The sequence below is a fragment of the Physella acuta genome, unplaced genomic scaffold (assembly GCF_028476545.2).
Source record: "Physella acuta isolate Inbredline_101_S28 unplaced genomic scaffold, ASM2847654v3 ptg000032l, whole genome shotgun sequence".
Lineage (NCBI taxonomy): Eukaryota > Metazoa > Mollusca > Gastropoda > Physidae > Physella > Physella acuta.
The window spans coordinates 5,462-32,501 of NW_026731552.1; the positions used below are offsets into that span (position 1 = coordinate 5,462).

Here is a 27,040-nt window from a genome sequence, read left to right on the forward strand (position 1 = left end):
AAAGAGCAGAATTTTAAAAAAAAATGCTTTGTAATACGGACTATACAACAAGACAATCATATTTAAATACATTTTCATACGAATAGAAATGAAAGGGAAGCTACTCTAAATAACATTTTTCTTAAGATGGCTGCTTTTTTAATAGCAAATTTACTATCTCGAACAGGGTTGATAAAAATTAATTTCAGGATATTTAAATTGATTTAACCATAAATGGTGATCTATTATTCAATTATTTATAATATTTTATCAAAATATACGAAAATATACTCATATTTAATGATTTAATGACATATTCATTAATTCACTCTCTCCCACATTACTAGTTATGGCCGAATTTACGACGCTAAACTAAGATTTTACCTTACATTGTATCAAACCGGGGGACATAACTCAATTAATCACAACACATAGTTTTACATAGTTCCTTCCCTTTATTGATAAAAATGTGTTGCCGAGTTGTGATAATCACGTGACTGGTGAACACGAGCGAGCTCCTCGGCTGGCTTAGTCATTGGCCTGTGCTGTGTTTGATCCTGCTGTTAAATTTTGTTGGGTGATTAAAGGTTGTGTGTGAATACTTTTCACTAAATTACTGGATTAATGATCAATATCGATTCGTTGGATTTTGAATAAAACATTTCATTTTAAAATATTCTGTGATACAAATTAAGCGGGATCGTGGAATACAAAATGGCGAATTTTACAGAATGTTTTCATGTGAGCGTCCCCGATTTGGATCACCGGCTGACCGACAACGTGGACATACTTTACACCACAACAGCCGGGTTTATCCTGATCGACGTTTTGACGGTCGTGTTCAACGTGGTGGTCGTGGTGGCTATGGTCAAACAGATGCTGCTCGACCGTTCTCGCCAGAGCTTCGGACCAGCCACCAACAACTGTATCAACAAGCTGCTGATGGTGTCACTGGCCTCATCAGACACCGTGCTAGGGCTTTTCCTGATGCCGCTGTGTGTGATCGAGGTCCGGAACAACGGCAGGTGGGTTATCGGACCTGGCTGGTGCAAGTTCCGGTACGTCATCGACAACTTCCTGTGCAGCGTGTCCAGCTTCCACATCCTGTCTCTGGCACTTGACCGCTACCTGGCCATCTGCCTGCCGCTCAAGCACCGGCTCCTGACGATAAAAACCGGGTACCTTCTGGTCGCGCTGACCTGGGCGGTGCCAGCTTTGTTGATCTTCTCCTGGACATCCCAGGAACTGGACGAACTGAACGTTTGTCTGCAAGCCCACCAGCTCTGCGGAAGTTTCCTCTTCAAGCCTGTCTTTATCGTCGGTTTTGCCTGTATTTTCTTCATTCCTTTTATTATAGTCTACGTCTTGTACTGTCTAATCCTCAGGTCGATCTATACACGAATGAAGCAGCCCAAAAGAAGAGCTGACACAAGGAATATCAAGTTTTCTATACAATCTTCAAGATTTAGAGTCAATCAATCGATTTCTAATCGATCATCGACTCCAGATATAAGACAATCTGAAGAAGAAATCTCAACCGTATCCATCACCCAAATCCAGACAATATCCACAGCGTCAGGGTCGACCTCCAGCACCACCAACTCAGGTTCGAATCTGACCAAGAACATGAAAGCCTACAGGACTATCGGGATAGTTCTCGTCTGCTTCACCGTCTGCTGGACGCCGGCCTGGGTTCTGGTGCTGGGGTTCATGACCACCAACCTCAGCACACCCTTCTGGTTGACTATCTTCTGCAACTGGTTCTCCTACCTTAACTCCACCGTCAACCCGCTGCTCTACTGCTTCAACAGGTCCGTCAGAAAGGCCGTTAGGTCCCTGTTCTGGTGTAAACGTAAGGTGTAAATGGAAAGGGAAAGTGTAAATCATAATGTAATGTGTAAATAAAAAATACGACGCTTAAATCTAAATGTGACGTGAAAATCAAATAGGAATGTGTAAATCAACATGGGACGTGTCAATGAATATGGGTCGTGGCAATCAAAATGTCAAATGTGAATGAAAACTACAAGTTTATTTTTAAGAATTCAGATGTAAATCAAAACAATATACTCTACGATTTGAGCAGATCTGAAAGTATGCCTAATTTAAACAGCAACCCTGCCGTTACATCTTAACTACAACTCATCAAGTTGATAATTTGAATCCCTGCTTGTTTGTATTTTACTACCAAAATTCTCAATATCAGTCAGTTGATAGACAATATTTGTGCTTAGGTAGAGTAGTTATTGTATCTTAATTTGAAATGGAAAGAAGATGAATAGAAATGTGTAAAAAAAAGTGTCTAAGACGTAAGGTAATTTTTAAATTGTTTTGTAGAATTTTAAAAAATTTAAAAATTAGAAAGGCACTTTGAATTTTTATACATATTTATTGAATTACGTAAATGTAGAAGCTTGTCATATAATTACAACAAAACACAATTATGGAATTTATTGTACAATCTAATAAAGACATAAATGTTATTTAAGAATAAGAAATCTTTCAAATCAACAAATATTGGATATTTTTAAATAAATTCTATCAACTACGAGCAGAACAACAGACAAACAGACAAACCTGCAGCCAAAAAAATTAAAAAATAAACTTCTCTACATCCAAACAGCACAACACAATCCAGCCACAGACAGATTAGACTCGTCTCAAAGAAATGGCAACAATTTTAATTTTATTCGCCTATACTTTGTTCCACCGTTACTCACATGCAATGAAAACATTGCACAGTTAGCAAAACATTATCTACAACCTAACTAAATAAATCTTACAACTTAACCAAAGCTAACACACTTGCTCTGCTACGATCACACAAATAACAACCACATAACCACATTTCCTAAACCATAACCACATCCACACAAACAACCACATAGCCACACGTTCTCAACCATAACAACATCCACACAAATTACAACCACATAACCATTCTTCCCCAGCCATCACAACATCCACACAAATAACAACCCTATAGCCACACTTCCTCAGCCATCACAACATCCACACAAATAACAACCACATAGCCACACTTCCTCAGCCATCACAACATCCACACAAATAACAACCACATAGCCACACTTCCTCAGCCATCACAACATCCACAAAAAAACAACCACATAGCCACACTTCCTCAGCCACACCAGCGTCAAGCCTCAATCCCCCAGCAGCAAGTTGAAGTTGTAGAACGACGTACGACCTTTGACGGTGAAATGGTCGCCTTGTGTGGACAGTGCGTCATCGGTTTGACCAAAGTATTCAACGAAGCCACGTTCTCGTAGCTTGGTTAATGTCTAGAAGTGGGGAGAAGATTCTCAAATTACACTGTGCTACGGGTTGAGAGGTAAATAAAATAGGTACTGTGGCGGTATAGACACTTTCGCACAGATATAGACATAGACATAGAGAGATGATTTACTGTTACAGGAACTAACAAAATATTAAAATCTCACGGTAAGGAATCGTCCATAAATGTCGTCACACTCGTAGGGGTGAGGGGAGGGGTCCGTAATTTTGTGACGGTGTGTGATGAGGGGGAGGGGGGGGTTAAGATGGTGTGGCGTCACTTTTTTGCATTATAAAAAAGCAATGTTAGAAAACGAGTTTTAGCCGTTATTTCGCGTTTTAGATAGCGTTTTTAATAATTGTAATAGGAATTGATCAAAATATCGATGTTTTAAGCAATATTCAACAGCAATTTTGAGGGGGGTGGTAGGCTGAGGTGTGATGTCATTTTAGGGGGGGGGGTCTGGCTTTTTGTGATGACGTGTGACGGAGGAAGGGGGGGGGGAGGTAAAAATCGTAAAAAAAAAGCGTGACGTAATTTATGGATGACCCCTAATGGAGACACATCTAAAAGCTATATTTTAGGGTGAAGGCGCGAGTTAAGCTCTCATGTATGTCATGTAGTTGTAGTTACGTCACTTCCTGTCCCCAGTCCAACACAACTCATTTAATATTGTTTTCTTTGGTAAAAGAGTATCTGACAGGTGACTTTAGAATTAGCTAGAGGCAGGTTACGTGTTAGTGAGGGAATATGATGGAGAGAGAAAGGGAGAGAAGGAAACGAAGAGAGTAATGGAATGAAAGGAAAGTTCAAGTAATGAGAGATTGGTATTAACATTAGGAGAGAGTGGGGAAAGGAGAGACTTTAACAGAGAAATGAAATGAGATGATGTTGGGGAGAGTGTGATATGATTGAAAAAAAAAAATCGATTGGTGAGATGCGTTACCCTGTAAAAGATGACGTAATCCTCTTTGTGTGGGTGGGTGGGGTAGAGGTTGAACCCCAGCAGCAGGTGACGAATCTGGCGCCACGCCCCTGTCTCCAGGATGTTGTCTAGCACCACCCACAGGTTGGACTTGATGTCAATTTTCACCACGTCCAGAATTTTCTGGAAAATACAGGAGGATTTTAGTTTTAAGCAATGTTCGTCACAATTTTCAACACGTCAATAATGTTTTGGAAAATACCGGATGATTTTAAGTAATGTTCGTCAAATCTTCAACATGTTTAGAACTAACTGCTGTGACAAAAAGCATACCAGTATTAATCCTTACTGACAGACAAACCCCTCCCACTCGCCCTGCCCACACCCTCTCGCCCCAATCAGTAATATATTAAGTTGTTATATCTCTAGCTATGTGTAGTCTTGTGGTGTTGGGTGATTAGCATACCCTGTAGTTTTGTTTATGTCTAGAGCTCTAATCACTACCCAAATAATGAAATCTTTGGAACTATACATCAAGCCTTGCAACTTAGTAACTATAATTAGTATTAAACTGCGTAAAAATATTTTAAGTCTCACTAATGTTTACTACACAATTAAAACAATTTAGTCAAGTGTAGAACATTACTCAGTTTTTAACGACGAACGACGAACTAGCCTGTACAGCTAACAATAAAATACAAACGTCATACTCCGATGAAATACATTGGGAACTTCCATACTTCTCTGAGTTCTAAGACAACTATGTAAATGTCCATAAAACAAAATAAGATTATAAGTTATCATCCATTGTGCACTTACATTCTGTTGCCTTAGCATCTCCATGATTGACTTTAAGGTTCTCAACTTCCACGGCCCGTCCCCCTTGTCCGTCTGATTCACGCCTGCTCCTCTTCTGGTCGGCATGAAGACGTTGGTGTTCAGTGGCCCCACCCCCAGGTCGTAGAACTTCACGGTCTTGTTGTGGGTGTGGTCCGTCATATTTGTGCTGGGGACAGATCAAAGTAGGATGGTAGTCGTAACAAAGAGTCTTGCCTGAACAAATTATATTATTTTAGTATTATAGCCAAAACGTGACCAGCACAAATCAATGACACATAACAACACAAATCAATGACACATACTAACACAAATCAATGACATATAACAACTCAAATCAATCACACATAATAACACAAATCAATCACACATAACCAACATTTGACAAACACTAACGATACCTGGGGTCAAAAGATCTCACATCACATCCCAACCTTCCAAAACTGTCTTCAAACTGGAAATTATTTCGTACCCTGAAATCACACGGAATGTTACATTGTTGAACATTGTTACATTGTATCCGTACGTATCTCAAAGCTAGAACTAAAGTTCAGATCGGCCATCAAAATAACTGCAGCGATAAAGTTGAATTCAATACCTTTTTCAGTATACAATTTTTACCTTAGCACAAAACATGTACCAAACTAAAACTAAAAATCATGTTTAGGTAAATGCATACTGCATTGTTAGCATTAGTTTGTTCATAATTTTATACCCAATTGTATTCCCAGCCCGTGAGCGTTAGACATTATTCATCACAAGGACAAATACAAAAACTTACCCAAATGAATACACAAGACAGGGCGCTTTTATTTCCAAATTCTTGTCTTTACAAAACACCCAGTTGTCGAAATTACCCAAAATCTTGCATAAATATTCGTCTTCAGTTGGGCTAATGTACCTACCATGGCAATACATGCAACATCGGATTATAATATATATATATATATATATATATATATATATATATATATATATATATATATATATATATATATTAATGCATGAATATATAAATCAAAATTGGTGCAGAAACGTATATATTATAGATAGAGGCAATATATACAACATTTATTTGTATTGATAACGCAAAAAGTATAACATAACTATATTCAATAATTAGTTTTTGACACTAACAGCTGTAACTAGGCCAATTAACATTACTGTCAAGTTTCAACAGAAAAACTTGCCATCTAATCATGGCTGTCGCCTCAAACCACAACTGTAATTAGGCCAATTAACATTACTGTCAAGTCTCAACTGAAACACTTGCCATCTAACATTACTGTCAAGTTTCAACTGAAAAACTTGCCATTTAATCATGGCGGCCGCCTCATACCATAACTGTACCGAGTGGATCTTGTCAGGGGACGCCCTCACTGTCCCGTCCCCAAACCTTGTACTATAGTTGATCAGCAGCTCTGAAATTAAAACAATTAACTTGATTAATCACTGGGTGACAGGATTTCCAGAACTAAAGTTATAAATAGGATGTTTTGGAAACATTTTGGTTTTTAATTTAACGTAAACAGCTTTTATCTTTTCTTCATGCAGTTACTAGATTTCAATAAAGACTTATATCGGGACTAAGCATTTGAACACATAAGATGAATTTTTAATCAAAAACTTATAAAAATCCACTTTTAATCATTGACTTTCTAAATGTAACTGTATTTTAACTGAGCATTGATTTTTCGCTTTTGCCGAAACATTAAATAAAACCATGTTTTTAAATGCAAATCTACTCGCCATGGTAAAGGTTACTGTTGTGAATTTAAATTGACTGGTTGTTTATATATGTAGATTCACATTTAATAGCAGGTTGCATTGCTTAAAATTGTTAACAGGTAATATTTGGGAAAAACGAAAACTAATTTTTTTTAATTAAACGGCTAAAGGATTAAATAGAGCTAACACGGGTGACAGCCTGCAGAGAATCCACCACACCTACAAACAATCCACCACGCCTACAAACAATCCACCACACCTACAAACAATCCACCACGCCTACAAACAATCCACCACGCCTACAAACAATCCACCACACATACAAACAATCCACCACGCCTACAAACAATCCACCACACATACAAACAATCCACCACGCCTACAAACAATCCACCACACCTACAAACAATCCACTATACATAAAAACATTCCACTACACTTACAAACAATCCACCACACCTACAAACAATCCACCACACCTACAAATAATCCACCACGCCTACAAACAATCCACCACACATACAACCAATCCACCACGCCTACAAACAATCCACCACACCTACAAACAATCCATCATAACTACAACCAATCCACCACACCTACAAACAATCCATCATAACTACAACCAATCCACCACACCTACAAACAATCCACCACAACTACAAACAATCCACCATACCTACAAACAATCCATCATAACTACAACCAATCCACCACACCTACAAACAATCCACCACGCATACAAACAATCCACCACGCCTACAAACAATCCACCACACCTACAACCAATCCACCACACATACAAACAATCCACCATACCTACAAACAATCCACCACGCCTACAAACAATCCATCATAACTACAACCAATCCACCACACCTACAACCAATCCACCACACCTACAACCAATCCACCACACCTACAACCAATCCACCACACCTACAATCCACTATTCCTACAATCCACCCTACCTAAAGCTCCTTTATAGTTGCGCCTCATCTTGAAATAGTTTCCCGCCTTCTGCCTCCCCCAATCCTCTCGTCTGCCGACGTCGAGTGCAGCTAAGTGCAATACCAGCATTAATGCACACACCCCAACCACAATCGTCACGAAGGCCATTTTCCTTATAACGGACTTGATCAACTTAACGGTAGACCTTTATCAATAGAAAAACAAGGAAGACAAATAAAACCATAACCTAAAAAATAAAAACTGTAGGGCCTATGATTCTACAGAACCTATCATAATTTTGTTTAAATTAATTAACCATGACCATCTTCAAGATGTATTAAGAACTTTATATATTGAATTATTCGCGAATGGTATATAAGATTTTTAAAGAATGTTAATTGATCACTTTTAACGAAAAAATATTATTCGTGAATGTATTCGGAACGCCAATAGCGAACTTGATATATTAAATAATCTGCTCATGTAAATCGATTACTTTTCTCTTACTTGACAGATCTATAATTTTATGTTGTAGTTCTTGAAACGATATTTCTAAAAGAACGGCAGTACGTAACGTGGAAGTTACAATAATTATGTGAGACGAAACAATAGTTGGAGACAAACGGTGGCCCGGCAGACTTAAGAGTTTCTTTAATTAAATGATTTCTTTAATTAATTGATTTCGGCTCTCATTAATGAAGTTGCTATTGAGAAAAGAGTTATGTAGCTTCAACAGGTTAACTATCAGGGCTGAAACAATTGACTGCCAGCCACCAATGGTTTACAGATTTTATAAAATGGCTCTGTAAAAACAAAAAAAAATGTATAAAATTCTCAAGGAACATTTTAGTACGAGCAGGACACTGACCTGTCCAACATGATGGTTCCAGAATTGTCATCAGAGTTTTAGTTGGTCATTTGTGGTGGTGGAGCTGCCTTTACAAGATACAGCATGATGTTGGTGATTGACACGTGACCTAGGAGACCTAATATAAGACTGGAGGTTAGCTATCAAAGTTATCAACATGGGTTTTGTTTCTTTTTCAGGATGATATAGTATTAGAACCTATATTGTTTCTTCATGATAATATAGTATCTAAGTTATTTCGTTAGGGTAATATACTACCACATTTGTTGTATTCTTCCGAAAATATAGTACCCATATTGTTTCCTGGAAAGTATAGTACCTATGTTTTTTCATTCAGGATCATATAGTACATATGATGTTTATTCAAGATAATATAGTACCTAAGCTAGTTCTTCAGGATAACATAGTACCGATGTTGATTCTTCAGTGCACTGCTGTTTCTTCCAAATTGTATGGTCGTTAAAAAAGCTAAAAACCAGGAATTATGTAAAGTTTGGTGTCTCGACCAAGGATAGATTAGCAATACCAGTAACATATACTTGCTAAGATCTTTTCTGAGATCGTTAAAATACATACAATTTATCATCAAATTATCAGCATTGAGCATACACACTAGAACATCCATTTTATCCAATAACACCTAAACACTAACAGTTCTACCCCATCAAATCTACAAAACAACCCACTAAACCTCTGCACTAAGGCAACTCTTACAAATCAGTCAAAGCCGAAGGTCATTAAACAAGTTACGTATTGATTTGACAGAGATCTGTGCAGATTTTAAATCAAGCTAAATAGGCCTACGTACCTTCATTTTCAGTTTGGTGTATACAATCTAGATGTAGAGTCTAGGCCTAGACATTGATCAGTAAAGACCTAGATAAAAACGAATAAACATCAAACACTCATAATTTGTTAAAACAAATGAATTAAAATCACCTACGTGGATATGGTGATTTTCGAAATGCTTGTCGAACTGAACTATAAAATATAGCAGAACTTCAAAGATCAACTCAAGTTGGTGTGTAATGATTGTAGTCAGCATCACTCACATTGTGTGCAGGACTGTGTTCACGTTTCTTTATTTAGTGGTGCGCATATCTAGAGGTAATTTTTTATGAAACTTGTTTTGGCATGCATCATTTTTACAAGCTTTTATTTAACTCACTTCCTCTGTCGTCAGTCGTCAGTCGTCAGTCTAGACGGAAACGCAGGAGTGAAAATTCGGACAGTTCTACTTGACCGATACGATTCAAAGTTAGCACGTGGGTCAAGACATGAAGACAATGCAATCTGAAACTAAATTTGACTTAATTGGATGCCTAATTAATTTTTTATGAATTAATTAAAATTTGGACCGAATTAGTAGGCATGTCTAGCCAACCACACCACACGCGTCATCACCTTCAATAGCTTCAATGGCTGCGTTCAAAAACCATTGCGCGCCTACTGAACGTGATGTTCAGTAGGCGCGCAATGGTTTTTAGTCATGTAACTCTATTGTAAATAAAACATGTAAAGTACTGAAAAAAAAAAATTCATAAAAAACGTTTTAATAACAAGCTTTTATGTAATGATGCACTAAAAAGTAGAAAATAAATTATAGACTACTATTTAAATAACTATAAAGAAAAGCGTGGGTGTCTTCCTTAACATTAGTAAAGGTATCCAATAGATACTAAAGTGACCCACGCTTTTCTTTATAGTTATTTAAATAGTAGTCTATAATTTATTTTCTACTTTTTAGTGCATCATTACATAAAAGCTTGTTATTAAAACGTTTTTTATGAATTTTTTTTTTATGTTTTTTTAAATAGATTTTACTGCAACCACAATTATAAAGTCGAATGTTCTTATGATAATTTCAGATATAGCAAACTTTTTATATTCTAACACAAAATTTAATACAGAACCATGACTAAAAAACATAACAAAACAACCAAATACACTACAATACATATTAACACACTATCCTTAAAAGTTCTAAATTATCCTTAAAACTAAATAATACTCGTTTGATGCAAATTACACTGGAAGTACATGTCGCATATTTAATAAAATTTGTAAATAGTAGTCGGTTTTGCGTTTGGATTGCCATTAGAGCTAGTCTGAAATAAAGAGTCATGAGAAAAAGCGACGCAGAGTGTTTAAACAAAGGTTTGATTGTTAGATACATTTAACCTTATCGTGTGCTTTAAAGCTATATTTTACATTTCATTTCGTTTGAAGCTGAATATGACGATAATTGCATGTGATGAAAATAATATCGATAATTATGAATAATTAGCTAGCGATAACCTGCTGTTTACACACCAAACAATTTGATGGTCAGTGTGTTTACTACAGGTCAATAACGCGGCTTAAACAATTGTTAAAATTCACCATAATCAGCAAGTGAAAAATTGCTGACATCATTAATGTAATTTTTACTTTCTCGTATATACGAAGTATAGAGAAAGTATTCTAATCGTGCAAAAAAAAAAATCGAGATTTTTACAAATCTCGACGTTTTACACCTCACTGATACGGAAAAACATAATTTTGCAATCTTGTCCGTATGTCTGGGTGTCTGTCTGTGTGTGTGTGTGTGTCTGTGTGTGTGTCTGTATGTATGTAAACACGATTACTTGAGTACCGTAACAGCTAGGTTGATGAAATTTCATATATAAGTATTTTATCAAAGTCGTAGATCCGTATCAACTTTTGAGCGATTTCCGATAACCGGAAGTGGTACTTTTTCTACTTTGAATTGTCCAAAAGCCTATAACTTGAGTACTATTTCAGATAGATTCATGACATTTCACATGTAAGTAAAAAATCTAATTCTCTACCTTCTGTCAAATTTTGAGTGATTTCTGTTGACCGGAAGTTTTAATTTACGCTATTTCCGATTTCTCAAAAAACGCATGTGAATTTATAAAGTACTAATAATATTGCGCACTATTATGCACATTTTATTAGGCGTTCACTTGGTGTGCAATTCTTTTTTTTTTACGAGATTCCATTCTATTATAAAAAGTTTAAGTAATTAAAAATGGATTACAATTAATATTGTCTATGTCCTGAGTTGTCATCCCTCGTAGTTTTATAGTTGAATATTCGAAAAAGTTTAGGGGAGATCACTCCCAGTTTATTTACTATCTAGTTTATACGAAGTATAGAGAAAGTCTTGTAATCGTGCAAAAAAATAATAAACGAGATTTTTGGAAATCTCGACGTTTTACACCTCACTGATACGGAAAAACATAATTTTGCAATCTTGTCCGTATGTCTGTGTGTGTGTGTGTCTGTGTGTGTGTATACACGATAACTTGAGTACCGTTACAGCTAGGTTGATAAAATTTCATATATAAGTATTTTATCAAAGTCGTAGATCCGTATCAACTTTTGAGCGATTTCAGATAACCGGAAGTGGAACTTTTTCTACTTTGAATTTTTCAAAAGCCTATAACTTGAGTACTATTTCAGATAGATAAATGAAATTTCACATGTAAGTAAAATATCTAATTTTCTACCTTCTGTCAAATTTTGAGTAATTTCCGTTGACCGGAAGTAGTAATTTACGCTATTTTCGATTTCTCAAAAAAACGCATGTGAATTTATAAAGTACTAATAATATTGAACATCTTTATTTGGCGTTCGCTTGGTGCGCAATTCTTTTTTCTATGAGATTCTATTCTATTTTTAAAAGTTTAAGTATTTAAAATGGATTAAAAAAAATAACTTTATCCCGAGTTCCCATCCCCGGTTGTTTTATATAAGAATATTCGAGAAAGTTTAGGGGAGATCACTCCCGGTTTATTTTTAAATGAATCAGCAAATGATTGTAGCCCTACAAAGGCCTGTAAAGGTCTCATGTTTAGTTAGAGAAATCTGTTTATTTAAATCATAGGACAAACTTATTTCTAAAAATAAAATTGACCTTAAAAGTAAGGATATTTGAATTGGTCAGCTGTGTTATTTTATTGTGGTGGATCAAGACATACTGGTTCACAAAATGATGGAGTGGGGGGTGGGGGTGGGGGGGGGGTAGAGAGTTGTAGACCATGTAGGGGTCTGTAACTCAGTTCTATATTTTCCAAAGTTCTCCCATGTTGGGATAGTATGGTCTTGAACTGAAAGATTTTTTTTAACCAGAATCAGACGCGATTTGATCGTTTGGCTGGTCACGTGAACACCTGATTGGTCATGTGACCACCTGTTTTGTCATGCTTTCAACTACTGCCATTGTATCTGGCACTAGACGCCGTGTTAAAAATGTTTTGTTCGTGTGTTTTGTTTCTATGGTAAAGGGCTAATTGTCTGAACAAACGTCAAACAAAGTCAGCGATTAAAATCAGGTGCGCCATTGAACTGTATTCAACATAAAGAGTTTAGAACTAAGGTTTGCTTTAGCACTTTGAAATACATCTGTGTCGTTGGATTCTGTAATCGTGTTTTGATTTTAACTGAGTGTTATCAACTAATGTGAGTTCTAGACATGTGGCATATCATAATTAAAGATTCGCGCAATGACAGACGCTTTTAATTAGTTTTTTTTTTAATTTATAGAGATTTGACAACAACTTTAAAATCTGTATTGAAAAGATTTTATGAATAAGAGTTGCGAAAGGACATAATTTTAAATCTTGTCAGATAACAGAAATGTCTACCTTCGATTGTCTCAACTTCAGTGAGTATCTCGCCCTGGAGGTTCAGGGTTCTCATATGACAGAGGTGTACACCTCGCTAACAGCTTTCTGTGTTGCCATAGCAACGTTCACTGTGGCAGCTAACCTGATCGTCATCACCGCGCTGATCCACTCAAAACGTCGAGGTTCGAACCCACCGGACTCCAGGAACAACAACAACAGCTGCTTGACCAAGCTGTTAATGACGTCATTGGCGTTCTCTGACCTGATGCTGGGGGCGACGATAATGCCGCTGGAGTCGGCAGAGCTGTTGAACAGGGGGAAGTTGAAGTTCGGCAGTGTGCTGTGTGCGTTGAGGGTCAACATGAACAATGTGTTGTGTGCGGTGTCTGTGCTGCATATTTTCTCAATGGCCTTAGACCGACTTGTGGCCGTGTGTAGATCCCTGCTGTACCGGCAACTCTCAAAGACAACTGGGTACGTCATGATATCTTTATCGTGGGGTGTTCCCCTTGTGTTTATGTTTATACCTGCTATGATCGTGTGGGATTTTAACACCGACAGCCAACAATGTTATATTTATAATTTCCACTGCGGAGCCCCGTTTAAAGAACTTGTACAGGTAGTGTTCTCTACTATTGTGTATTACGTGTCATTTTCTGCCACCTACGTCATGTATGTCATTGTGCTGTGGAAAATTCAAAAGTTCCACAAACGGAAGGAGAGATTTGCTAAAAATTTGAACGAAAAATCAAACGAGAGAATCTACACAGATAAGAACTTGAATCCCGGTGGTGGAAACCTTTGAGGAATGGTTCGAAAAACGTTTAGAGGATTGTGTGGATTATGTACAGCAGTGGATGGTGGAAGTGGTGGACATTTTCAAGATAGAAATACAGTGGAAAATGTTATGGACAATGGTGGAAGGGCTCAAGTCACTAATAACGTCAAGAAACAAGATGAAGTTACTAGTAACGTCAACAATGTAGCCTTGAAGGAGCGGTGTGATTCAGACCATGTCCAACATGCCTCAACCTCCACTGTCAATTGTGAAGCGGATTCAATTTTTGTATTAACGTGCAGCAGGCAGATATTTAATTCTGATAGCACTCTTATAAGTAGGGAACACACACCAGGTTGTGACGTCACACCGGCAATCTACTCACACACACCATTTCCTGACGTCACACCCACAATCTACTCACACACACCACACCCTGATGCCACACACACAATCTACTCACACACACCACACCCTGATGCCACACCCACAATCAACTTACGCCCCAAGGCCGCTGTCTCGGCCAAGCGAAACTTCCGAGCATTCCGAACAATCGGCTACGTGTTGTTGTGTTTCACCATCAGCTGGTCGCCGTCTGTCTGCACCGTGTCCATCCTAACCTCTAGCGACATTCTGATCCCTAGCTGGGTGTTCTGGACCGTTAGTTTGATGTCGTACATCAGTTCAGCCCTGAACCCAGTACTCTACTGTAGCAACAGGTCTATTCGTCGTGCCGTCATGTCGCTGGTGACGTGCAGGAAATCACCGTCATAACGACCGTCAGTTGTATATGGCTGATGGGTCGGATCGGACTAATGGTACAGCGCTAATCCAAAATTCTTAATTACGAATCCGAGTTAAAGTTAGAAGAACATCATTGAGTCCACCCAGCTCTAATGAGTACCTAACTCATGTTAGGGAAAGTAAAGGCGGCAACACATAGTGCTGACCACGCTATTTCTTCATAGGTCGAATTTACAGAAACAGGTGAACTCTAATTCATTTAAACAATAGACAGCCAGGTTAGAAAAGGAAACTTTAATTACTTCTTACACGGCTAATTACTTGATCAGATAGTTACTTGCACATTACTAAAAACGTTTTATCAAGTTTTGTCACTTCACGTATTTTTTTTCTTAATTTTTGGAGGAACGGAGGGGTCGAATGGTGGATCACAAGGCTATTAAACTCAACGACTTCGGTTCCCAGTTCCTAAGCTATGTAACACACTGTGTTCTTCTAGATCTGAATCTAAATAAAGTCAGAAATGCAAAATAATTATAAAATCTACTGTAAGAATTTTTAATAGAGCTGTTTAATTAAAATTACTCAGTTTTAGAAAAAACATTTTTCGGTGACTAATTCATTGTTTACCCAAGTGATTTCTCGATGTAAACTAAAATATGTTAACTATTTTAAACAAGTTGTGTTTGTTTAATTAATAAAATGTCTAAACCGTACATCTAGTAATCAGTTTTTTAGTCTGATGTCCATTAAAAAGTTGATTGTGGTTCATTGAAAAAAAATTAAAACTATTTAACTGCAGAATTTTACGTCCCTTACATGTAGCGTCCACTGATTGTGTGTGTTGTGTGCCCGAATGAAAGGTACCCTCTTTTTGTATGTAGTTGTAGCCCTTGGTTGAGTGTGTTCACATAGAACGAGAGGTGTTCAAGTGAGGTGTGTCAGTTGACGGGTGACAGAGCGTGTGTTAGGGTGTGTGGCAGTTGGCGTGTTGGCTTTGGTGGATGACGTTTAGTGTGTTAAATGTGTTGTAATTTGTGTCGAAAACCTTTTATTAATTATATTATAGTTGTATTATTCATGTATATGTATAGATTTATTAAACTTGTTTGTATTATTTAGTATCAACGTTAGTGTTATCTCTTCTGTTGTATTGTACGCTATACGCTGTGGTGTCCCGAATTCCCAGACCAGGGGTCGGCAACCTGCGGCTCGCGAGCCGCATGCGTCTCTTTCGATGTCAAGATGCGGCCCTTAAGATCCATGCACGGACATTAATAATTATTTTATTTTCTAAAATTATTAAAAACATATATATTGTACTGAAAAAAACAACAACATTAAACAGGAATAAAAAAAACTCATAAGAGAACAGAGAGAATAGGTGAGGCAGAAGGTATACAGACAGCCGTGGCAGTGCTGTGGACAGCCCTGTGGCAACATTTCCATGCTTACCACTGCCCAAGTGCCGACTTTTTCGAATTTCGTTAAATGGGGAATGTTATTTCATTTATACTGAATTTCTATCTGTTAGTATGCATTAATTTGACCTGAGTGACGTAGTTTTTGTTTAGTTATTATCTTCTAACGTGGGTAGGGATATTCCTATAGATAAATTATTTGATTACTAATTTTATCATAGAACAGCTAGTTAAAATAATTTAATGTTTTGTGCGAACCATTTGTACGTTTTTATATGAATAAATATTATTTCAAATGTAAAGCTATTTATTTTAAATAAAAAATCAAACTTATTCACGTAATCCTAATTAAATATCCTAACATTGAAATAAAAATGTTAGTGGCTCTTTTAAAACTGGAAAACTTTGTAAATTGTAACTTTTGGCTCTTCCGTCTCAAAAGGTTGCCGACCCCTGCCCTAGACTGAAGAACCCAACACAGCATGAATGTTTCTTTAGACTTGTGTTACTAGACCCAGCGGCGTCGCTAGGTCGGGTGTCACCCAGTGGCGGATTTTAAAAAAGGGCCTCCCGCAAAAAAAAAATAAAAAAAATTGGGACCTTAATATATATATATATATATATATATATATATATATATATATATATATATATATATATATATATATATATATATATATATATATATCGAATATATAAGGTATATTTTTGTGTGTGGTTTAATATTGTTCCTCTCTTGCTGCTTCCCCAATCGAGCAAGGGTAGGCAGCAAGAGCAGGTTTACATGAGCATATACAGACATACAAGAAATTGTATACATATTTAAACAGTTTAATCCGTGCTTGTCGTATTTTCCGTGTCTTTCTGTCGAGGATTGTGAATGAGAAGAATTTGAGAGTGGTCGAGCATTCGAAAGCTTGGTCGAGTAGTTGAAATGGTCGAAGTGAGGCTGTTGACGAGTGTTTATTTTATGAGAGTTGAGTACTCGTGAAGTTGTTTGAGTTGTTGATCTTTGAGAGATGGTTAGTTGATTTGCTGGTATTTGTGACTGAACCTCCCACCTAAGATTTCTCCTAGGTGGGTGTCGTCAAGCTGAAAAAAAGACAATTAGCCACTCGTACATTTGGAAGCCACCCAATACAAGTACGAGGTGACTCATCTTGAGGGCATGTGCACTTCAAGGGATGTGTGGGCGCAACCCCACAGCGATCGATGGCGGGATTTGCAATTGATTGCTTGATGAGTTGAGTAGTAGGTTTCGCCGCCTCTCGACCCCGGCAGCCAGCCCTAAACAGGGCTGACAAACCAAATTAATAAGATTTATGTAGAATCCATAACAGATACTACACTTTGATCTTAGCCAAAAGGCCGAGAAGCGAATATATAAAGTTCAATTCTGTATGTTTATAATACGTTTTTCGTGGATTGAAAAAACAATACTTTATAATGTCAAGTGTAAAATGTTTAAATTGCTCATGGCCTAAATTTATAATTTTAAAAAAATATATTCAAGGTTATGTAAAACAATTCTCATTTTTCAAACTTATAATATTTATTGTCGGCATATTCATTAAGCCAAATTTAGGAAAAAATATATCAATGTTCACAAAACTTCTGTGTCTGGAAATTATTTACATTTAGTACTTTAGCGCTCATTACATCCCTTGCAAAATTAGGAAAACACAATTATTTCCCTTTATATAAATCATTACAGCGGGGGAAAAGAATTTACTTTTTATTACTTTGTTTTGGTGTTAGGAACAAATATTTAAATGATTAGCGGGGATTGATCAAGAGCAATGTGATAGGTATTTTAAATACTGTTTTTTTTTATTTTATACACTGAACGTACTGTTTACTAATTTTTATTTTTAATCAAAGACACTTGACGTAAAAAAAAAACATCTTTATTTAGGAACGGGAAATCTCGCCGGTTATTTTTTGTGTCTTTTTTTTTGGGGGGGGGGGGAGGGAATTTGTTTTTGTCTATCTTTTTTTGCGCACGAAGGGGAATTTTTTTTACCTCACCATATATCTAATATATAAAGCGCAATTCTGTATGTAAAAATAATTTTTTTTGTCGTGGACATACTTCGATGGTTTTAAGTGTTAGATTATTATCATGCTCACAGTCTAAATTTATGAGTTAAAAAATTAATACTGAAAGTGTTGGGGAAATAATTTTCATTTTTCTAACTGACAGTAATAATTGTCGGCATGTTCATTAAACACAATTTTTAAAAAATATCATCTTTTACGAAAATTCTAATTATGTCTGAAAATTATTTATATTTAGTCCTTTAGCACTTACTTCCCTTTGATAAATTAGGAAAACACAATTATTTCCCTTTATATAAATCATTACAGCGGGGGAAAAGAATTTACTTTTTATTACTTTGTTTTGGTGTTAGGAACAAATATTTAAATGATTAGCGGGGATTGATCAAGAGCAATGTGATAGGTATTTTAAATACTGTTTTTTTTTATTTTATACACTGAACGTACTGTTTACTAATTTTTATTTTTAATCAAAGACACTTGACGTAAAAAAAAAACATCTTTATTTAGGAACGGGAAATCTCGCCGGTTATTTTTTGTGTCTTTTTTTTTGGGGGGGGGGGGGGAGGGAATTTGTTTTTGTCTATCTTTTTTTGCGCACGAAGGGGAATTTTTTTTACCTCACCATATATCTAATATATAAAGCGCAATTCTGTATGTAAAAATAATTTTTTTTGTCGTGGACATACTTCGATGGTTTTAAGTGTTAGATTATTATCATGCTCACAGTCTAAATTTATGAGTTAAAAAATTAATACTGAAAGTGTTGGGGAAATAATTTTCATTTTTCTAACTGACAGTAATAATTGTCGGCATGTTCATTAAACACAATTTTTAAAAAATATCATCTTTTACGAAAATTCTAATTATGTCTGAAAATTATTTATATTTAGTCCTTTAGCACTTACTTCCCTTTGATAAATTAGGAAAACACAATTCCTTCCCTTTATAAAACATTGCATTAGTGGAAAAGAATTTACTTTTTATTAATTTGTTTTGGTGTTGGGAAAAAAATAATTACATACTTAGCGGATTGATCAAGTGCAAATGTTGTAGGTATTTTACGGATAAGCTTGGAGTATTATAATTGTTCATTTGGTTTGGTTTGGCACCTACGTTCGTTTAAGTGAGTGCAAAAGACTATGAATAAGTTGGGGTACTATAGTCGTTTATTAAGCTGAAACAGGCGATTCTGCCCCGGGCTAGACTGTGAGCACTTTGCGTTTATGTTCGCGTTTGTGTTTTCATTGTGTTTAGGTTGGGTTTGCGTTAGTGGTTGCGTTTTGATTTGGTTCGTTTTTGTTCTTTCTTTTTTCGTTTTCGTTTGTATTTTTTTTCTTTGGGTTTGTGTTTGTATTTGTGTTTGTGGTTGGTTTTGCGTTTGGATTTGGTTTGTTTTCGTTTGCTTTTTCGTTTGTTTTTTTCTTTGTATTAGTATTGGTGTTTGTGGTTGTGGTTGGGTTTGTTGTTAGGTTTTTGTTTTCGTTTGCTTTTTTTGTTTGTTTTTTCTTTGTGCTTGTATTGGTGTTTGTGGTTGTGTTTGTTGTTAGGTTTTTGTTTTCGTTTGTATTTGTAATTGTGTTAGCGTTATGTTTGCGTTTTGTTGTTTTGGTTTTGGTTGGTTGTGGTTCGGGTGGGCAACGCCGGGTTTATGATGATTACTAAACACACAGGTAATGGTCTTTAACAGAAAGGTTTTTCACAGAAGCCAGAGCAGGGCCTGGCCGGGACGGCTAGTATATATATATATATATATATATATATATATATATATATATATATATATATATATATATATATATATATATATATATATATATATATATATATATATATATATATATATATATATATATATATTAGCAGTAAGGTTATTGGAATAGGTCATATTATTTTACAGTGGTGGATCAAGACATACTGGTTTATAGAATGGTGGAGTGGGGAGGGGGGATGGTAAGAGTTGTAGACCATGTAGGGGTCTGTAACTCAGTTAATTATTTTCCAAAGTTTCCAAATGTAGGGATACTATGGCCTGAACTGAAACTTTTTTTTAACCCTCGCCGACTCAGAAGAGATTCAATGGTATAGTTTGTCACGCGAACATCTGTTTGGTCACGTGATCACCTGTTTGGTCATGTGACCATCTATTTGGTCATGTGACCACCTGTTTAGTCATGCTTTCAACTACTGGCATTGTATTTGGCACTAGACGCCGTGTTAAAAATGTTTGGTCATGTGTTTTGTTTCTATGGTAACGGGCTAAAAGTGTAAACAAACGTAAAACCAAGGCAGCGGGTAAAATCAGGCTTATTATTGAACTGTATTCAACATAAAGAGTTTAGAACTAAAGTTCTCTTTTGCACTTTCAAATACATCTGGATTCTATATCGTGTTTTGATTTTAACTCATACCTTTGTTATGTGTGTTATCAATTAATGTGAGGTTTATATAATATATAGCATTTCATAATTGAAGATACGCACAATGACAGAGGCTTTTAGTTAGCTTATTTTTAATTCATAGAGATTGGACAACTTTAAAAAATGTATTGAAAAAAATGTATAAGAGTTGTAAAAAGGGACATAATCTTTAATCTTATCAGATAACAGGAATGTCTCCCTTGGATCGTCTCAACTTCAGTGAGTATCTCGCCCAGCAGGCTCAGGGTCCTCATATGACAGAGGTCTACACCTCACTAACAGCGTTCTGTGTTGCCATAGCAACGTTCACTGTGGCAGCTAACCTGATCGTCATCACCGCGCTGATCCACTCGAAACGTCGAGGTTCGAACCCATCGGACTCCAAGAACAACAACAACAGCTGCTTGACCAAGCTGTTAATGACGTCATTGGCGTTCTCTGACCTGATGCTGGGGGCGACGATAATGCCACTGGAGGCGGTAGAGCTGTTGAACAGGGGGAAGTTTAAGTTGGGCAGTGTGCTGTGTTCGTTGAGGTTCAACAGCAACAACGTGTTGTGTGCCGTGTCTGTGCTGCATATTTTCTCAATGGCCTTAGACCGACTTGTGGCCGTGTGTAGACCCCTACTGTACCGGCAACTCTCAGAGACAACTGGGTACGTTATGATATCTTTATCGTGTGGTGTTCCCCTTGTGTTTATGTTTATACCCGCTATAGTCGTGTGGGATTTTAACACCGACAGCCAACAATGTTATATATATAATCTCTACTGCGCAGCCCCGTATAAAAAACCTTTTCTGACGGTGTTCTCGAGCGTTGTCCTTTTTGGTTCGTTTGGTGCCACCTACGTCATTTATTTTATTGTGCTGTGGAGAGTTCAACGGTTCCATACACGAAAGGACAAACTTGTTAAAAATTCGAAAGAAAAATCAAACGAGAGAGAATACACAGATAAAAACTTGAATCCCGGTGGTGTAAACTTTAGAGGAATGGTTCGATTAACGTTTAGATGTTTGTGTGGATTATGTGGAGCTAAGGATGGTGGAAGTGGTGGACATGTTCAAGATAGAGACACAGTAGAAAATGTTATGGACAGTGGTGGAAGAGCTCAAGTCACTCATAACGTCAAGAATCAAGAAGTCGCTTTGACGCCGCAATGTGATTCAGACCATGTCCAACATGCCTCAACTTCCGCTGTCAATTGTGAAGCTGATTCAATTTTCGTATTAACGTGTAGCAGGCAGATATTTAATACTGATAGCACTCTTATAACTAGGACACACACACCACATCCAGATACCACACCCACAATATACTCACACACACAAGGTGCTGACGTCACGCCCACAATCAACTTACGCCCCAAGGCAGCTGTCTCGACCAAGCGAAACTTCCGAGCATTCCGAACAATCGGCTACGTGTTGTTGTGTTTCACCATCAGCTGGTCGCCGTCTGTCTGCACCGCCTCCATCCTAACCTCTAGCGACATCATCCTCCCCAGTTGGGTGTTCTGGACCATCAGCTTGATGTCGTACATCAGTTCAGCCCTGAACCCAGTACTCTACTGTAGCAACAGGTCTATTCGTCGTGCCGTCATGCCGCTAGTAACATGGAAGAAATTACCATCATAGACCGTCACAGTTTTATATGGCTGATGGGTTGGAGTGGACTAGAAGTAGAGCGCTAAGCCAAAATTCATAATTTCGAATCCGGGTTTAAGTTAGTGTGTCAATGTGTCCACCCAGTTCTGATAGGTACCTAACTCATGTTGGGGAAACAAAAGTGACTGGGCGGCTGACCACGCTATCTCTTCATACGTCGAAGTTACAGAAACAGGAGAACTCTACTTCACTTGCACAATAGAAAGTCATGGTCGAAACTGGAATTTTACTTTAGTTACTTCTTACACGACTAATTACTTAATCTGATAGTTACTTGCACATTACTGAAAACATTTACACTGATTTATAAACACGATTGTCATAAAATAATTAACGTTAACTGTCAAGTTTTGTCACTTCACACAATTTTTTTGGTAATGTTTGGTGGAAAGGAGGGGTCAAGTGATGGATCACGAGGCTACTAATATCATCATAACAAGTTCGGTTCCCAGTTTTCGAAGCTATGCCACACAATGTGTTCTTCTGGATCTGTTCGGACAGCTGTATGCGTCGCTGAATCTAAATAAAGACAGAAAAAGCAAAACGATTATAAAATCCACAGTAATAATTTTTAATCAAGCTGTTAGTTAATTAAAACTAGACTACCCGTCATCCCTTGGATAACTGTGAGTTTCGGGGGTCATCCATAAAAAAACATCACTTCTGTCGCTTATCGTCACAAAAAACCAGACCCCACATTAAAAAAGACGTCACACCTTAGATGTTTTGGTCTTTAAAAACACAGATTTCGGCTGAGCATGGGTCTGACCACACTATCTCTTCATATGCTGACGTCACAGGTGAACTATACACCTACCCAATTCTACTTCACCTGCCCAGTGATCTATAACTTCCTTCGACAGCTGATCTTTAGATTCTATATTCTATATCTAGAGAAATGTATTGTATACCAAAATGAAAATGGCTGCTGAAAATTGTTATCAGTGTTAGAAAGTAATTAAAATAGCTAACGGACGTATCGTTAAAGCTATAGCCGACAGAAAATTAGCTTTATAATGCGTAAAACTTTTGAATGTGCAACAAAATATTCGATGGAAGCCGCCATTATTGTTGTAAAAAGTAAATAATTCATGTGACGTCACTATAAGTGAAAGCATTGTTCTGAACTTTTATAATTAATGTGGTTATTCTACCAATGAATAAATCAATCAACTAATTATTGTCTTTAAATAAATTTGTGATTAACAGTTTGTTTAAAAAAGAAATTTGTTCTATTCCTAAATACTATTTTACATTTCTGCACATATTGCAGATTCTCTCGTGTAACCAAACGGACTAACAAAAAAGGTATATATTCAAACGTGTAAACAATCTTGAGTTTTAGTAGTATATAGGTTACCCAGTTTTAGAAAAACATTTTTCGGTGACTAATTTATTGTTTACCCAAGTGATTTCTCGATGTAAAATAAAGTATGTGTTAACTATTTTAAATATGTTGTGTATGTTTAATAACATGTCTAAACCCTACATCTAGTAATAAGTTTTTTTAGCCTAATGTCCATTAAAAAAATGATTGCGGTTCATAGAATACAATTAGCAATATAAACTTTCTGTGCCAAGGGTAGACAAAGGTACAGAATATAGTCCAAGTAAAGACAGAACAGTCAGAACCCAACGGGATCCGAACCTACCATTCCACACGGTACCGAATCGCCTCGCCTTCCATGCATCAAGTCAGACGCGTAACCACGTCTGCCAATCAGCTCCACAAAAATAGAGCTTTCATGGTAGACCACTATCACAATTTGTGCACGGAAGACACGGGCTGGCTTGACATCTTAACCCCGAAGGGTCTGACCGCTAGCCTCATAAACACAACAAGGACCGTTATTAGACCACACAGGCGACACAAGTACAGGGACGACGATACAGACAAATAGTAGCTTCCATAAATGGGTATAGTGTAAATATGTAGAGGGGGTGGAAGCAGGCGCTGTGACTGAAATAGCAATATAAACAGAAAGTGATATTTCAACGCCAAGGGTAGACAAAGGTACAGTGTTTATATATAGAATACTCATTTCGGGCCTGTTGAAGTATAAAAAAATTTAAATTTCTAAGTTATGAAAAAAATTTAAAACTAGTTACAACAACACGTCATTTGTGTGAGTGCCATTAGTCTGTTTTGAGAATCAGTTTCATTTTATGTTTGCTATAATGCTTCCTAGATGCAAGTCGGTCAAAAGAATAGGAAAAGCTTTTTATGTGTGATGATTTCTCGTGTTACGTTTATTTTTATGTTTTTTCGTATTCATATTATTAGGTTTAAATAATTTACCTTTTTATATTATGTCTTGCTTTCGTATGTATCTTTTAAAAAAACTAATTACGAGAAGTAGTTTTTTTTTAATTCGTTTAGTACAAATCTATTAAAAGGAGCTTATGGGCGCTCTATTTAACTATTTAAAAAGGGATATAAGTCATGGAAGTGGTTTGAACGTTTGTCTATCTTTCATACTGCAACTCTTGTATATCTTTTTTTTCTTTTACGCATCAACGTGTGTTAGCTACTGTTGAACATCACTAGTTTAGTAGATTTGTTTGGTTTTTACAAAACCACTATCACGGTGGCAGTGGCGGAACTATAAAAGGTTTGGTTGTTGGGGCGCTAGTTTGTCCACACTACCACAGGCACGCCTCAGTTAACGCTGATGGTGAAAAAGGCCATGGTGTGAGAGGCGTCACTGGGCTCTTGTGACAAGGCAACCGGCGGATTCAAGTAGTACACCTATCCCCCTGTGCAGGATACCCAATACGCGAACCCTTGGTGCTTAGATAGCCACTGCGGATCTGGGGCGCTCAACTACACATTTCCGTAGGAAGCCGTCACTACAATATTATTTTAAACAAATGTTAGATCTATGACAGAAACAATTGCGGGAGTGTACTCAAAAACTTCCCAAATTTTCATTGCGGTAGCATGAAGGCTGTAGTAATGCATTAAAGGTAGACTCGCGGTGTTCACATGTACAGCTGTATGTGCCAAGCTCACGCGGAGGAAAACCTTCTGATTTAAGGGACATCCAGAAATGACGTCATGCTTTTTTTACGACTCAGTAACGAAGTTGGGATAGTCTCAACTACTTTTTATAAAACCTCTTGTAAAACACTAGGGAGAGATAATTCAAATTACTATACACGTTTACTAGCACATGTTATTTGTAAAACAAAAAGATGTAAACGTACATAAAACCGAAATTATTGTAATTATATTCTTTTTAATTATTTGTAGAATACAAGGATGGTACAGAATGCAAGAAAACTATTTTTTAACTATTAAAAAATTGATTGTGGTCGGCTGTGGGTTCCTAAACAGCCCCCCTCCCCCTCCCCGCATTGAGGTATCTGGCGGCATTGTAGTTCCGCGCCTGGCAAACACCTTTCTAAAGTTTAATGTTTATATAATAATTTAAAGATATAACATTTTCACATTATTATAAAAAAATTTAATACAGAACTCAAACTCCAAAACAAAAAGTACAACAAACAAGAAACAAGAAACTCGCAATATTTAGAACAGAGCGAAATATTTTACAACACATATTAACACATATTATTAAAGTTCTAACTTATTCCTAAACTAAATAATACACAAACGGATTCACTTAATCGTATTCGTTTAATCGATATATATAATTCTCTTATTGGAGACGTTAGAAAACAAGCTGTAAGCGCGCCTAGCAGTCCCCTCTCTTCCTCTCTAGGCATATCGCAACCTCCCCCACCCCCACATGGTCTGGTGAGCTGTGGTTCATGCTAAATGTTTACAATCGTACAGCCGAGTTTAGTGACGCCTATTAGGGGCAGATAATTTAGTTTGAAACTATTTTAAACTTAGGGGAGGTAACTAAGAGGAGGCTGCTTTCACGGGGATGGGGGTGTATGGTGGGGGTTGGGGTTGGGGGAAAGGAGGGTGGGGGGTATCGTCCTTAACGGCCTACTGATAGTGTTTTAAAGCAAATATTTTCAGTCACAGCATTGATACTGTCGAATTCACACATTATGAATGACTGAAAAGTAAAAAATAAAACAACTAAATATCGGCGTATGATACGCCGCGGGTCGACTCGTATACAATAAACTAGAAGTAGGCCTATATGTCCGATATTTAATTTTTTATTAAGTAGACGGTTTAACGTATAGATTGCCATTATAACAAGAGTCTAAGGTAAAGAGTCACACGAGAAAGCGACGCAGAATTTTTATACATACGGTTTGACTGCTAAATTTTAACGTGGCCAGTGCTTTACAGCTATATTTTATATTTCAGTTTGTTTTAAACTTAGGCGATAATTGTATGCGATGAAAATATCGCCGATCATTATGAATTATTAGCTAGCGATAAACTGCTGTTTACACACCAAACAAGTTGATGGTCGGTATGTTTAGTAAATGTCAATAACGCGGCGTAAACCATGGTTTAAATTCACCATAATCAACAACGGAAAAATTGCTGACATCATTGATGCCATTTTTTAAAAAAGGAATCTGCAAATAGCTTTAACATGGCTGTATTGGTCACATCTTTAGCAAGAGAAATCAGTTATTTTAAATCATAGGACAAACGTACTTGAAAAATAATACTTTAATAGTAAGTTTATTGGAATAGGCTATGACATTTGCAGAAATGGTGGAGGTGGGGTGGGGGGGGGGGGCGGTAGAGTTGGAGATCATTTAAGGGTTTTGTTACTCAGTTTATTATAATTTTTCAAAGTTCTCA

The 27,040-nt window shown here is 36.9% G+C and overlaps 3 protein-coding genes and 1 pseudogene across 3 annotated transcripts; 2 read left to right on the forward strand and 2 right to left on the reverse strand.

The window, feature by feature from the left end:
• The first annotated feature begins 693 nt into the window (after positions 1-693).
• On the forward strand, positions 694-1,842 carry LOC131942024 (octopamine receptor beta-3R-like). Its single transcript, XM_059301689.1, has one exon. It carries the CDS (start codon positions 694-696, stop codon positions 1,840-1,842), a length of 1,149 nt encoding a protein of 382 aa, XP_059157672.1.
• Positions 1,843-2,570: 728 nt separating this feature from the next.
• Positions 2,571-9,601, reverse strand: LOC131942046 (uncharacterized). The gene is made up of 9 exons (XM_059301719.1): positions 9,527-9,601; positions 8,584-8,701; positions 7,736-7,920; positions 6,349-6,457; positions 5,818-5,937; positions 5,438-5,509; positions 5,019-5,205; positions 4,221-4,382; positions 2,571-3,281 (listed from the first exon to the last, which is right to left on the reverse strand). Exons 2-9 carry the CDS (start codon positions 8,592-8,594, stop codon positions 3,144-3,146), a joined length of 984 nt encoding a protein of 327 aa, XP_059157702.1. The 5' UTR covers positions 8,595-8,701; positions 9,527-9,601; the 3' UTR covers positions 2,571-3,143.
• A 3,626-nt stretch (positions 9,602-13,227) lies between these two features.
• LOC131941800 (beta-1 adrenergic receptor-like) lies at positions 13,228-14,022 on the forward strand. Its single transcript, XM_059301328.1, has one exon. The coding sequence runs from the start codon at positions 13,228-13,230 to the stop codon at positions 14,020-14,022; it is 795 nt and encodes a 264-aa protein (XP_059157311.1).
• Positions 14,023-17,411: 3,389 nt separating this feature from the next.
• Positions 17,412-17,540, reverse strand: LOC131942050 (uncharacterized; annotated as a pseudogene).
• Positions 17,541-27,040: the final 9,500 nt, after the last annotated feature.

Excerpts from the sequence above, each read along its gene's own strand:
- LOC131942046 (XM_059301719.1), bottom strand. Across the intron at positions 6,458-7,735 it reads CAACTATAAAGGAGCTTTAG|AGCTGCTGATCAACTATAGT; the intron begins GTAGGGTGGATT and ends TTTTAATTTCAG. Across the intron at positions 3,282-4,220 it reads ATTACGTCATCTTTTACAGG|ACATTAACCAAGCTACGAGA; the intron begins GTAACGCATCTC and ends CCCCACTTCTAG.
- LOC131941800 (XM_059301328.1), top strand. The coding sequence starts at position 13,228 with ATGTCTACCTTCGATTGTCTCAACTTCAGTGAGTATCTCGCCCTGGAG.
- LOC131942024 (XM_059301689.1), top strand. The coding sequence starts at position 694 with ATGGCGAATTTTACAGAATGTTTTCATGTGAGCGTCCCCGATTTGGAT.